Source organism: Melozone crissalis, unplaced genomic scaffold (genome assembly GCF_028551555.1).
Source record: "Melozone crissalis strain CALT ecotype California unplaced genomic scaffold, PUWL_Pcris_2 ptg000027l_1, whole genome shotgun sequence".
Taxonomy (NCBI): Eukaryota; Metazoa; Chordata; class Aves; order Passeriformes; family Passerellidae; genus Melozone; species Melozone crissalis.
This window is the reverse complement of record NW_026535805.1, coordinates 55,663,876-55,679,349: the sequence shown is the minus strand read 5'-3', so window position 1 is coordinate 55,679,349 and position 15,474 is coordinate 55,663,876. Positions and strand designations below refer to the sequence as shown.

The 15,474-nt window shown below is 38.3% G+C and overlaps 1 protein-coding gene across 1 annotated transcript in view; it reads right to left on the bottom strand.

The window, feature by feature from the left end:
- LDAH (lipid droplet associated hydrolase) overlaps nucleotides 1-15,474 on the bottom strand; it is a 112,591-nt gene that overhangs the window by 93,090 nt on the left and 4,027 nt on the right. The window contains exon 2 of the mRNA XM_054279566.1: nucleotides 6,125-6,277. Within this exon, the coding sequence (XP_054135541.1) occupies nucleotides 6,125-6,272 (148 nt within the window). The 5' untranslated portion in view covers nucleotides 6,273-6,277. The remainder of the gene's footprint in view (nucleotides 1-6,124; nucleotides 6,278-15,474) is intronic.

The window sequence follows — 15,474 nt, the reverse complement described above, 5'->3', positions numbered from 1 at the left end:
TTGTGTAATTACAAATACTGTAAATGTGAATGAAGATTTTTTTGGTGCTTTGGGACACAATTTGGGAGGATGATTGGCCATGTACTGAGAAGGAACCCAATGGAAAGGTGGGAACAGAAGCCCCAGCTTCTCCCAATCTTATATTCTCTGCTCTAATTTAACTTGCTTTACCTCACTCCTCCTAATGCAAATCAAATGCATTTGTATGACCTTCAACAACTAACATAACTGGTTAATCACTGTAATGTGGTCTTATAAAACTACTAATTTTATTTTTTCTTCTAATAATAATACAGTAGAGAATCAGTCAATGCTTACCTGTGCATTCAGAGGAGAACATGAAGCCTGTAGTATGATATATCTGGCTATTATAGCAATAACTTTGCCAAAACACACTTTTTTTTTTTCTAATCTTTAGAACAGCTCCCTCTTCTGGCATCCTCTGCTTATACTGTATTTAAGTAGCATACTTCATTCCTTATCAATTTTTAATTCTATTTGGTTCCCAACACTTAACAAACCCAGTTTCATTGTTAAAGGTTTTCACTGTTCAGTACAGCTGTGAAGCAAAATACAGCTTTTGAGAGGATGACTAATGCTTATCAAGTATTTATCTAAGATTATCCATAGATTTTACTACCTTTTGAAAGTATCCCAATAACAACCAAGACCAGAATCCACACATGGAGACTGGATGGCCAGTTCAGGGGTCACATTTCCAGGATCACTGAATTTGGAAGGGATCATCTAAGATGTGAGTCCAGCTCCTCCCTGCTCATGCAGAGTCAGAGGAGGCTGCACACACAGTGAAGTTTTTATTACCTTCACAGCTGGAGATTCACATCTCAGGGCAGCCACCTAACCCCTCAGTAGGCAGAAATGCTCATGGTACCATCCCTATCCTCTCGTTCTACAAACTACCCAGAAATTTATGCTCCTTCCTTCGGCATCTGAATTAGCTGTTTAATCAGGCTGGATGAAATTGGGCCTTAGAGTCCCTTTCTGAACCAGGTGTCATGTCATGGACTCAGTTTGACTACCCCCTCACCTCCCACCCCCAAAAAAAAACCCCAACAGACCACCAAGAAAAAGTAAACAAACAAACAAACAAACAAAAAACCAAACAAAACTTCCTAAGAGCTCTCATAATCCTGCTGGTAGTGACAAAACTGCAGAGAACACATGAGGACAGACTCTTTTTCCTGGATGATGCTCTGGTACTATTCTTTCAAATAAGAACAACCAACCACAAAACTAGAAAGAGGAAAAAACTGCCTAATGCATTCAGACAGAACAGGTTCTCAACTTTGTTCACAGAATTGCTGCTGGAGCTCAGTCAGTGCCTTCAGGCACAAAATACACATGACCCAGAACACCCCTTGCCCAGGAGATAAGAAATCTATTTTCCTCCTAATATGTCTGTCCATTGCCAGCAACATTTCCTCCTTTCCTCCAGCTGCATTTCAAAGGCAAATCATGAACACTGCTATGTGCTGGGGGAGGAGCCCCTGGCTGCTGACTTGGAAAGCAGTGTCTGAGAAGATTAAGTACCTTCCCTGAGTAACTTCATGGTCTTGACTCCAAAATCAGATTTTGCCTCACATAAATAGTCTGACCCACCCACATGAGGTGCCAAGATTCCATGCAGGATTCCAGATTATATCCTGGCTAAGGTTGCCAAAAGCTACACACTGCAAGCTCATCTGCTGATACTGAGAGCCTTCACTACATCTACTTCAGTTGTTGCAGACCAAGTTACAACAGGAAGATTTTGTACCAACAAGGGCATTCAATTACATACATTTTGATTTTGTATGCCCATTCTAAAACCAACTTGAAGAGAATTAAACATGCTTTACATAGTTTGCTGAATGAGGAAATAGATGCTTTTACCCCTTGGTCTTGGTGGTGACAGTAGACCCTCCTGAAGAACAATTCATTCCAGTAACAGCTGAGCAGAGGGAAAAATTAATAACTTTCAAGAAACTTGTTTGGTGGGAGCCAAAGAAACAAAATACAGAGAAACTAAGCTTTAGGACTATACAATTAGTTTTATTGAGAAGTATTCTAACATAGTGATTCTTATTATAACTTTCCTTATGCAAGTGTTGAGGGTGATGACTGTTACGTAAAACAGCAGGTGAAGACAAAGCCAGATAAGTTACAGAAGGCTTTTTAGAGTCCCTATGTTGCAGTTAAAAATGGCAATTTAAAGATTTTAAAACTGACAGGAACTCTCATCTCAAGAGAGAGTATACTAAAGACTTGTCATAATCCAGACAAATTGTTTGTTCTGCTTTCACTGCTAAAAAATAGTTCAGCAGTCTTCAATGAAGCAGTGTTGTTGATATAAGTACATGTAACTACTCCTAAGAGATGAGAATCTAAATATGCAATTTCTGTTGTGCACAATCAATTCTTGACTCACAGAATTAGTTCAGAAGAAATATCTTTATACCTGAAAAAGATGTGTGTTTAAGTCCTCATAGCCCTTAAACATCACCAAGTGACAGCATGAGTTGGTAAAACAGTAACATGATCCAAAAACCCAGCAGTGATTCAACGGCAAACAGGCAGATCAAGAAACTTGGCAAAGCATAGGGAATACTCTGAATGCAGGCCAGAGAACCAGATTCTGAAATTATTTCTCTATATTAATGAATGAAACTTGTGTAACATGATTTACCACAAAAAAAAAAAAAAAACAACAAAAAACAACTATTTACATTATATATGTTTACCAAGTACAAGATTGTAAATTGCAAAATTGCCTTGTTTACAGCAACGGTAACACAAATGAGGAAGCCTGAAACAAAAGTATCCCAATGTACCCCTGCAATTAAATGCAAGAAAAACTTTGATGAAAAGCAAAATGTCATGAGCTAAACAGCACAGTGGTTTTAAAATTTGTATTTATTTACAAGACTAAATGTTTCATAAATACACAGGCACAAATAGATACTATTAAAACAGAAAAATATTCCATTACGCTTTGTGGATTATGGTTTTCAATGAACACAAGGCATGTTAAATATTGCTGTAGCAGATTTTGTATTTCACTGCTAATTTTACACTAAACAAACATTGTAAAAGTGAAAACAGTCCTTTGGGACACAAGGGGAAAACCAGTAATTCCTGTTCTTTCCATTGCACCTACATATCCAGAAAACCACGTACCTGATCCTCCATCTGTACACATTTAATGTTACTCTCATGAGTAAATCTCATCAATTTTAACAGAAAAGAATTTATCTTCAGAAAGTCAAACAAGTATATGCATATGTTCTAGATGGAGGAAAAATTGGACCTTCTACACAGTCATTATTTTAGTAGACACATTATTACTCTTATTCAGAGGTTTTGTGGACACAAGAAGAAATGCTATGAAACAAAGTGTTTATTAAACATTTCAATTAATACAGTAAAGCTTTATTAAATTATAAGTTCACTCACACTGCCACTAACAAAAAATAAATTAGCTTGTTGCAGTTAAATGAGATTAAACCCTGCTGCATGCTCTGTTTTTCAACTGCTACAAGCACAGTGAACTATCAGTTCTCAAGAGGCAGAATCCTGTTTCATTTTAACTTATTGATTTCAGAGTAGAAGAATGTTTAGGAGGTATTTTTTTTTAAAAAAGTGGGGAGAGGGAGAAAGCTAAGTTGGACCCGAGAGGAACCCACACAAACCAAAAATAAATACACAGGGTTTATTCTCAAATCTCCTGCAACAATTCAATTCCAGCAGAAACTGAGAATTTTGTCACCTTTCTCAATACCCACCCACAACTCTGTTTGGTTTGACCACGTGTTAACAAAATCATATGCCTGAATTTCACTAGGACTGGAAAAGTATGTACCAGAGCAGTTTAATACACAGAACAGAGTAACAAATGCAGCAGGACCAACCACCTTCAGATAACTCACACTTGCCTGTGCATGCTCTCCTTTTTTAAAGTCAGAGCTGCCCTTGTCTGAATATTGCTTTCCTTGACTTGTGTACCAAGCTGTCCTTTTGCCCCTCTTTCCCCCATTCCATAAAGAATCTCAACCATGGATACATGCTTTTCAAGTGTGAAAATGGCTGGACTCCAGAAGGGCTCCACATTTAACACTCAGGAAGTTACAAAAGCTTAAGGGAAATGCTATCTAATCCTGATTTTTATGTACATGAACACATTGACTAAGGCTGCGTTTTTTGCACTGTAGATAAGCCTTTCCTTGAAGGCTAAAAATGAGGCATGCAACAGCAGCAAAAAAACCTCACCATTAGTTTTATGAGAAGCAAAACTGCACTTTGTTATGCCAGGTCCCACTAAGCTCCCTGCCAGCCACAGCAAGAAGCTTGGGTAACTTTATTCACAACTGAATTTAGGCACCTAAAGTGAAGAGAGCATTATAGTGGTTGCGGAGGTTTTAAATTGTTTTTGCAGTGAGAGAACTTCCAGCTTATTACCAACATAATTCTGAAATACGAGCAAAACCATAAATCAGCTACTTGCAAAAGCCTGAAGACCATGACAGAAGTACACTGAATATTTCACTGATGTCTATTTCTGAATATCTATCTTAAGATGTTATTAAGGAGTCCTCACAGAACTGTTCTGCAAGAAATCAGCTCCATGTAGTCCTGCCACTACATTTTTTTTGCATTAAAAGTTTCCTGTGATGAATATGGAGACCATGCAATGTATGTGACTTGATACGTTTTGAACAGAATAATTACATGCCTTGCAGAGGTACCATGCCTTGGATGCTAATGTTTGACTTTTGTGCTCCTCTCCTACATATCTTTCCACTGATATAATCTAGCTTTACAGATTTATCTTTGTTACAGCCTCTACTATCACTCCAAACAGAAGGTGTCAGTCTGAAGACAGCTGAAAGCTCCAGAACTTGTGGGGAAAAGGAACTCTAAACTTAGCTGTTCAATTAAACCTTCCACAACTGAGAGAAAGCAGCAATTGAAAAGCATGAAATCAGACTTGTACCTCCAGAGAGGTACTGAAGAGATACTGCACAGTGTATTTGGTTTAAAAGGTTATTCCCCACAAAACAGGAACAAGATGCACTCAAAGATGGCTTCTTTTCAGTTAAGAAAAGAATTTAAACTTCGCTGTCACTGGCTTAAGAAGTTGCTATTCAGCTCCTGGAGGCAAAGGCATAAAACCACTGTGCCCAAGGAAACTAACAAATAATATTCCATGGACCTTCCAAAACATTGAAAAAAAAACCCTGAAAAATTGGACCTGTGTTCTCTTTCACCACTAAAGACCAAGCCACACACAGTCCCATAAATAGCCACTAGGTACACTAACAGTGAACCAAAGTTGTGGATACTTAGAAAAGTCATTATTTGTACCACTCATTCTGGGAGAAATAACAACAGTATCCAGAACATCCAAATAAACAATAGAAAGCATTAGAAATCTGCAAACTGTAAGGTGGTCAAAGAGTCACAGCTTGAGTGGGTTCAAGATTTACTTTTGCTAAGATCAGGATTCCTACAGTTCATTGGTAGACTTCAACAAACTTAGAACATCTCCATTAATTTTAACATATGCCAAAGGCAAGTTTAGAGCTCTTATTTTAAGACAGCCCCATTTAAATATAATTAGGAGCTGTACAATACTCACTGAGTTCAAGAGGGTCAGCATAAAAATTTGTGTGTAAAAATCTAAGTTAAAAAACTTTTCCTATTAAAAAAAACCAAAACTAAAAGAAACAACTGGATTTAGAATTTCTCCTCAAATACTGTAACTTTCATCTGTCACTTGGCACACAGCTGACATTGCAGAAACACTTCAAGGTGCAAGAGATAAACAGAAGAAGAGCAATGAAAACAAACAAAAGCCCACAACGCTCTCAGTAAACCACTGCCACGAAGAAAATGAGTAAGACACCCTAATTTCTAAGTGCTGCCTTCTTGCACTGTTAAAAATAAAGGTAACAGTAGCAATCAAATGTAACAAAGAAATTTCACCACTGTAGTACCACTGAGTTACTGGCCATGTGCACGGGCCAGAATTTACCACTTAAGACAGTGAGAATTTTGAAAATGAAACTGGACATACCCCTTTCAATCAACAAACTTCTAGACGCAAACACAAAAAAAAGACCCTTACCAGGAATAATCATGAACAAGAGCCTGGGTAGATTTTTACTTTCATCTTTTGAGAGGTCTTTCCAGGGCCCACACTTTAAGACATGGGTAGCAGCTCCACAACAGTAGATAAATTCTTCATGTAAGGGCACTGGCTCTTCTGACCTCATGTTTGCTGTTGAGCAGAATAAGATACTGTTATAACAGGTCAATACTTACAGAGCTGTCTCTTTGTCATTATGCCTTCCCCCAGAATAACTGCAAAAAAACCCAGCCAAACCACCCCTCCCCCAGCAGCTGTCATATCCAGTAATCTGAGGCCCAGTTCAGTATTTCTGTTTCAGAAATACACAATGATGAACTGGACAATAAGCTCTATTCTTCCTTAAAGGCAAATATTTTAAATTTCTTGTTCATACTGTCCACTGAGAAGATTAATCTGAAAGCTGTTTGAAGGCAAACAAATGAAAAAATGCCAAACAGAACTAGTGCATGAATGTCATTGCAAGTTCTTTAACTGTCAAAAGCATAGTTAAAAATTACATTAGGTTTTCAACTATTTTTGATTAGTGAAAAAGGACCATTCATTTTTGAGTACAAGGACACAAATTTCCTAGTCAGTTTGTGAAATTTCAGGCATGTAAACCAAAGCCTGAAAGATCTACAAGTCTGCTGCACTCTTAAGTGGGAGGCACTACCCTCACTAATAGTCACTGAAATTCTCAGTGCTACACAACTTAAAAGGAACAGATCTGACTGAAATTTTAAGTAATGACATTTGACAATATTAGAAAAGTACACTTGACTAAACAATATTTCTTTACTTTTGCAAATTTTAATCTGGGGTTTTGAAAGGTTTAAGGTAAAGAACAATCAATGCAGAAAAGACAGAAAATGTTTTATTATGAACTAACAAGTGCCACCATGAAAAAACCTGAATATAGTACAAACAGAAAACACTGCTGGAGGGAAGGGAGAAGTGTTCTTTAATGCTGCCAATTACAGCACAATTCCCTGGATGAAACCTTGTACCCCCATCTGCCCATTTCAACCCAGCATCCCAAAAAGTTCTTTTAATGATTACGCAGACACCTTTACTACTTCATTGTTTGCCATGTTATTATCAAACTTGTAGTGACCAAAATGTAAGTAAAGTCAAATTTGCCAAACTATAAAGAGGCACATTTTAATGCATTATCCCTGCTTGTATTTCTTCATTATTTACAGGTGAAATAAGCCAAAAACAGTTTCAACAAAGAAATCCAGTTACATCAACAACCACAGTAAACATAAGTTGTCACTCCTTTTCTGAGGTGTTTACAATCCAAGAAGCAAAAGTAACCAGCTCTTATCCAAGAAAGTAGGTTTTGGACAAAGTTTCTGATCATGATCAAAACCAATAAAATCTGTTGCAAATTTTCATTATGAATTGATTTCACATTACAAATCTAAATGGAAATCCCACTGACAACTTTTCATTCAAAAGAAGTATTTGCAACATTAAGGTCAGAAGTTAAGCAATGAGAACAGAAAACTCAGCAATACATTTTGGACTGGCACAGGAGGATTTTCAGGTTCACACAGACCTGCTGTTGTAGCTTTGGTCCAGTCTTTGACTTAACTTATGATTTCAAAAACACATAATATTGTAGTACCTGAAAGGAAGACTGCACACCAGAGAAGAAGAAATGGTTATTTGAAAAACTGCTTGTCTGAGACAATCCCAAATGGCTTCTTTGTATTAGCTCTATGTAGTGTCTGAGGGATTTTTTTTTAAATTTATTGTTAAGTTTTAATTTACAACTTTACGGCCTTTGGTAATAAAAATGGACAGAAGAGAAAAACAGGGGAAATATAGTGGATATTCTCCCAGAATACTATTCAGACCTGTTTCAAGATGAAATCAATAGTAGCCAAAAATACCTCTGGATCTCCTTCCTCCTTCCTAAATGAAGCTTTGAAGAACAGTATTTCTATTACAGGCATCTATTTTTGGCACAAATTGCCTGCATTTCCCCTAGAAATATCATAGGACAGTCTATCAATCTCCAAATAGATTTAAGAGGCAGAGGTTTCGAGAGATGAGGCTCCTACTGGCTCTGTCAGCCCACAGAGAGAGCACAGCTTGTGCCACAGCAGCTCCAAGAGTGTTGAGCAGACAGAAGGACAAACTTGACTGGTGGGAGTTTCACAAGTTATCAAGGAGAAAGGTAACAAGACTCAAAGAGATGCATCTACCTAAGAAACCAGACCTTATTACATCCCAAGAAGTATTTTCTTCCTTCTCTTCAACCCCTGCACATAAATTCTCTAACCAAATGTAGGAAAAGTATTATAAGAAATTCAGCTTCTGTCAAGAGTGCTTAATCTAGTGTAAAAATTTCTGTTAGACTATTGAAATATTCGATTCACAGGGCTTTAGCTCCAGATTAACACACCCTTAACATGGGTGTCTACCAGAAAACAAACTCCTGTTGCAGGATACAAAGCCTTAGATGTCACTACATGAACTGATTAGGGGAAGAATTGTGGGATCAGTTTCTTGGTTGCCACCTCCAGATTAGAAAAATCCTCTCCTGGTTAACAAAGACCATAGTAAAAACATATGAAGACATACAGGTGCACCTGCAAACCAACACATGTATTTTGGTGTCTCCCTACTGATCCAGAAGCCACCTGCAGTCATTTTTTCAGACAGGAGTTCCTGGAAATAGAGTTATCCACAAAGGGCAGATTATCTCTGCTGTAGGATCAATTCTTTTCATCTTTAGTTCAACTGACTCCAAAGTAAAATGCAGATAGTAAAGCTAAGTGAACTTTGCAAGCATCGGGCTAATTATTTATGCCTCTTTCCTGATAACATATTTTAACTGCTCCATCCTACACTATTACTTGGACTTGACATTTTATTTCAAAGATAACTTGGAAATAACAAAATTTGATCGACACTTAAAGAGTGTTCAATAAAAGAGTTATCACAAACTCAGACAAGCACCATGTAATGTAATCAGAGTAATTAAATGGATATCTGGCATATAAACTATTCAATCACAAGACAGGACAAACAGGTTGGTGTACCTATTCTGAAGCAAGATGCTGTAGTGAAACATGCAATCATAACCACAAGGGCAAAGGTAACTTGTATAAAATAATGGTGAAACCAAAATAAAGGAGAAAGAACTGCAGCACATTTGACATAAAAGGTTCCACAAAATCATAAGAGACACACCCCAAGGTGCTCATGGTAAAGGCTACTGTGAGGCCACTCTCTATCCTTTCTGGTAAGTTACAATGGCATTGGAAAAAGCTACCCAGGAGAGTGGTGGAATTCCTGGAAGTGTTAAAAAATGTGTAAATGTGGCCCTTGGGGACACGGTTTAGTGATGAACATTGAAGTGCTGGGTTAACAGTCAGACTCTATGATCTTAGAGCTCTTTTTCAACCTTAACAATTCTATGATTGGAAAACATATCTGGAAACTGCAAAAAAGGCAACCACCATGGTTAGAGTGTCCAGGGAGCTCTAGGCCAGTCAACCTCATCTCAGTTCACAGAAAGTTATTAAAAAAAAAAAATTCCCACTCAAAGTTGTACCCAAGAACATGAAACAAGCATTAAAGTACCAATTATGTCCTTCAAGGATGAGTATTGGGCAATAATGTCCAATGTCTCCACTGAACACCTCCACACAGGACAGGAGCCACTCTCAGAAGGGTCCTGCAAAATGTCAGGGGGAGGAAGACAAACCAACTGAAACACTGGCTGCTATCCAAATGGACCCTGACAGGCTGGAAAGGTGGGAATTACATGAAAGCCAAGGGCAAACAGAAGGTCCTGCACCAAGAGTTCAGCAACCCAATGCAGCAACAGACTGGTGGCTCAAAAGCTAGGAAGTGGCTTTCCAAAAAAAGACACAAATTATTAGAAAGCTGAAAATGAGCCAGTAATGAGCCCCTGTAACCATCAAGCTCGAGTGTATACAAGGCTGCACAAGGAATAGCTTGCAATCTTGGAATGTTTGTATCTCCTGCTGCTTGGCAATGGAAAGACCGCATGTGGAGAACTGTGCCTAGTTTTGGACTCCTCAGACAAGCAAGACATCAATGTACTAGAGAAAGCCAATTAGATTATATGGATGCTGAAACATGTGATGTATGCCCAGAGGACAAGGAAAAATAGTCAAAAGTTTCAGAGAAGGAAATTCCAATAATAAAGGTTTCCCCTACATGCACAATTAGGACTATGAAATAATGCAAGTTGCCCTGAAAGGCAGGACAGTCCCCAACTGGACAATGCCATCAGCAACATGACCTGCTTTGACCTTTTTGAGAAAGGACCTGGACTACATGTTAGTGATAACCTACAAAGTTGGATGCATGTAAATTCGTGAGACTGGACTAGATACACCATAAAGTGTCAATTGCAAGGATGCTATTTATCAAAAAACACTGTAAATCATTGGACGTCTTGATGGTTAAGGATGAAAAGGTATTTAAAATCATAGCTATTTTCCAGCAGAAAAGGCAAGAAAGAGCACCCAAGGCACTATAGGCAGTTCTGGCTCAGCTGACTCCACAGGAAAAATCACAGGAGCATGTATTGTGTAAGTTCCTCTGATCACATAAAAACAGAATAAGAGACCAGTCTGCCACGAGCAAACCATACTAAGCAATGCAATGCAACTGCCCTAAATTATAAAATACCTGGCCACAAGAATGAAAGAAAATATGTAAATGTAATGCACACTGCCTTATTAAGAATTTTGGCACTGTCTCCCACTGCATTTTCTTTTCTAGGCCAAGGAAATGCAGGCTGAATAAAACTGACTTGCACAGTTTGAAAAGTAACTGAACAAGCTTAAAAGATAATCAGCTACTGTCTGCCAGCTGTCAAGTAATCTTGGGTCAATACTGGTACCTACAAAACTCAGGATTTTAATCAGAAACATACCTCCAACACTGAGCCCAGCTCTATTCAAGCCCCCCACATCAAGAACACAAGGAAACTTGGGAGGGTCAAGTAAATAACTAGGCTAGAGGAAAAGCTTTATGAACTGTGCTTTTTCAGTCTCCCATGCTGCAATCAAACTGCAACCTAGAGCCATTTGAAGGAGACCTGCAAAAGCAGCACAGCCAAACCTTTCTTTGCAATGGAAGATGGTAAAACAAGAGGCAACAGCCACAAGTTGTGTCTTGACACCCCAAGGCATCATAAAAAACTTGTTGCTAAGAAGGCAATGGGTGCTGGTTAGCAAGGCAGCGGAATGTTTCTTGGAGGTTTTTAAGACTCAGCTGGACAAAACGTAATTTTGATCTCAACATAAAGATAGACTAAGCTTTCTCCAGAGTTTTCCACAAATCAGCAGTTTACAATTCTAAAACAGCAGAAAAAATAAAGCAGGAGATAAAACAAGGATCTCAAACAAGTTTTCTAGTACCATAGTAAATGCAGAGTTTCATGAACACAGTCCATGACAATAACTAAGTATTTAGGTCAGAGAAAAGGAATCTAAACAGGACCAGTCCCCCCCAAATATAGGAAACTAAAGTAGATGTATTCTATTGATTAGCTGTACCAGGATAGATAAAAAAGAAACCCTGCCCTAATAGGTGATTTTATGTGACTGAATTCAACACTAGAATGTAAAAGAATAACTAGAAAAACAGCAAGACTCCTTCAGCTGCCTTCTACACTAAGGCTCTGACAATTTCTACATTACTCCCACAGGAGAATCATCCAGACCTGACGTAAGCTCTTTGATCTGCAGACTGGAACCTACATGCTCATAGCTAGGAACTAGAGAGGGACAGAGCGACCTGGTAAGAAAACTGCAAAGAGGAACAAGGGAAGTGGGGATTTCGTGATGTGAGAGATGAGCTATGACATGACACACGATGCCCAGATCTCATCAAAGATTTATCTGGACAAACAATAAACAATGGATGCCAGATTTTCTCAGGGAAAACAATAAGCACAGGCCAAAGACTTTGCAAGCTATTGTGACATCAGTCACAAATCTTGACCAATTCTGTGTAAGAAAAGCAGCAGCAGCCAGTAACACATAAAAATGAAACATTTCTTCATTGTACTTTCCAGCACAATTCTCTGTCAAAGTCATATACAAGTCCCTTTCACACTAGCTCTGAATTAGTAAATAAAAACTGTTAGACATTATTTGTAAAAATGAACAAAGCTAAAAAATTTACACTGCACACGCATCAATCGAAGCAACATAGTTTTACAAAACAACAGTGCTTTCCTCTAAAACCAGTGAAGTAATTAGGAAGCCTTGTTTTTAGTGATCACTTGATGAGCTAGCAATACAATGCCTTCACTTTGTGTTGTTCCTGTGTCATTCCCCCATGCCACTCCCTCAAGGAGTAAAACTGCTGGGAGAATTTCACTGAAGACTGTATAAAAATATCAGTGACACATGTGGAAATGGGGTACAGATTACTCATGTTCAGGGTTGTAATGATAACAAGCTGAAGTGCAAAATGAAAACTGGTATCACTTCTCAAGTCTGAACCTAGTTCAGAGACAACATATGGGGGACTGTGCAAAGACCTAAGACGGGAGAAACCTAGTCTGAAGAACTGATCTACCTGCAAGACCTTGTAACATGATACTACCATTAATAATCTTGTAGCAATGACCAAGAAAGTGTGTCCTGGTGTTAGAGATGCAGGGAAAATAGCTTCTGGGTATCCATTTTGTACCAGACAAGGTGCACATGTCACTGCTAAACATTATAAATGCAATTATAGAGACAGCTATTCATCAAAGCAGGACAGGACTCACAAATCCAAAAATTGTTAGCTTAGAAAGATCCATTTGAGGACTCAAATCAGGAACAGATGCATTTTCCACCAACCTTATTCCAAAAAGGTGCTTTGCTCTGAAATAATTTCAAAGAGTTTTGGAGTTAGGGAATCAAGAAATCAGAAAACATTTTCAGATCCTACAATGATACACTGGCCTGGCACAAAATTATTCAACAGATAAGATGATCAAAACCCTGGGAAAATTGATTAGGAAGGCCCATCACAACTTTTAACCAATCTTTGTATGTCACTGTGAGTTTTAAACTACTACAGAACTCTTGGCCTTGACTTCCTCGCTACTCTCAAGAAGGTGAAAAAGCAAATGAAAGACTTCCATGGGGATCAGGCACACTCATGAACCTTTATTAAGCCTTTATGAAAGCAGCCACACCTCTGAAAGCATGCACTGGTGGTCTACAGCACTTGACACCGCAAGCAGATACATTTCACTACAGCCCTGGCAACATCGCTCTAAGTTTGATCTGGTCTCTTTCTCCTTTGGCAGTCACAGACCTTCAGCTTAACAAAGGTCACAAAACCTCAGTTAGGCTGGCCCAGTGCTCCAAGAGCAGAGTCCATGTCCTTTGTTACCAGCTAGATCAAAGCTCCTCCATTTGCTATCACAGTTTAACACTTGGTTAGAAACACAGAACACAGAGCACTGGAGTGAGAGCGAGCATGGAGGAAACCCTGAGAAGTTACCCTGGTGTGGCCGAGGGTCCCTGAGGCTTCACACAATACCAGACACCTCAAATGTATGCAAAGGTATAAAGACACGACTTTCTAAAAGTGGAGCATGTTCTATCAAACACATTTCAGGATACAGTGGAAGAAGTCCTACATATCATGTCTTGCTATTCTATTTAATCACAACAAGATGGTAACTTTCACTTTTTCAAAAGTGAACTGTTTGTGAACTGTTGAGAGCTACCAACATGAAAATTACCCCAAACGGGTACAAGTTTTTTGTCTTGGTTTGTTTTTTCCTTAAGTAACTTCATAAGCAAAATTAATGTTGGGAATCCCACAGATTACAAGAAAGTGGTAGCTATTCTCCCAGCAAATTCCCAATTTCCCAGTGAGTGCAGGCCTGATGATAAAACTAAAAATGTCCATGACCTAAAATGAAATGAGCAAGAAAGCTGCTGCTTAAAGAAACAAATCTACTCCAGGAAGTAACGATAATTTCATTTGCATGAAAGCAAATAGGATGGTTTTATTTGGTGTAGTATGAAGCATTTTTCAGAACAGAAAGTGGGATTTTGGGAAACGTTCTAGTCTTAAAGGCAGAAAAAGCTGCTCATTTGTACACACTAATGAAATTTACCAGTGAAATAAAGTAACTTTCAAAGGTCTCTTTCCCTCCAAATACTGCATTAAAGTACTGGATCCAGAGAAAAAACAGGGCTTTTAAAACTGAAATCTCACAGGGGAATAAACAGAAGGTAGTAGGCATGAATAACATGTAGGCATAATAAATATACTTTATATTCTGAGACTAAACTGCAATGTTAGCAAAAGACCTCAGTCAAATAGAGTATCTGTGTGAAAGAACATAAAAAGTTGCTGCTGAAGTACAATGTCTACATGGTAAGAAAGGTTTCCAGGGAAAAAACAAAACTATGCCAGGTCTCTTCTGACCAACAAATTTCAAAGACAGTAGACTCATGTCAAGAGTATCTTGTAAATAAACTTTCCCAGAAAGTCAAAGGGAGAATAAATCACTTTGGAATGGATAGCATGAAAAAAATTGTCACAAATATAGTAAAGTTTGCAGAGTATGCAACTTGTTTATTAGAATTATGTGGAACATCAGTATTTTGGGAGGCAGTGGGGAAAACTGAAATGCAACACCACAATTGAAGACTGGGTTAAAACTTGCCTGAAGAGGTGGGAATGTTATACTTCATGAACAAGAACCCATCATGCTTATGTTTGGATACAGAAGAAACATCCCTGGCCTCTAAACTTCAACACAAATCCCCACACAAACCAAAGCATGTTTAAAAGTGAACAGTTATGTCAATTATGGGGAAGAAGACATGGCCTTTCACAGGATATTGCTTTTAAGGAGAGAGAGAAATATCAAAATATGGTGCAAAAAAAAGTTTTAAAAAGAGTGAAGGTACAGGTTATCAAGGACACATGGACAAGAAGAAACTGAAGATAGCATTGAGAGAGAGGAAACATTCATGCAAATAAGCCTGCTTGTGGTCTAAGAGTTTGGGGAAAAAACACTTGCTCTCTAAACAAGGATGATGCTTCTTTACCATGTGGTTCCTACTATCCCTATGGAAAATGAGAACTGTTCAAAAGGAAAAAAAAAACCACCAAAAAACTTTTTGGCTCTTCAACCATATGTTCTATACTCATATTTCTTCTCCTACATCAAAAGAACTACAGGTCCCACATTTCTGCTGGACAGATGTTCAAGTCATACAGGTAATCTGCCCAACATTCAATGAAACATAAAAATGCAGCAATTTAAAGTAACAGCAACCTATGTATTCACTGACACCATAGCTCCCAGAAGTCAAGCATTTGAAGAA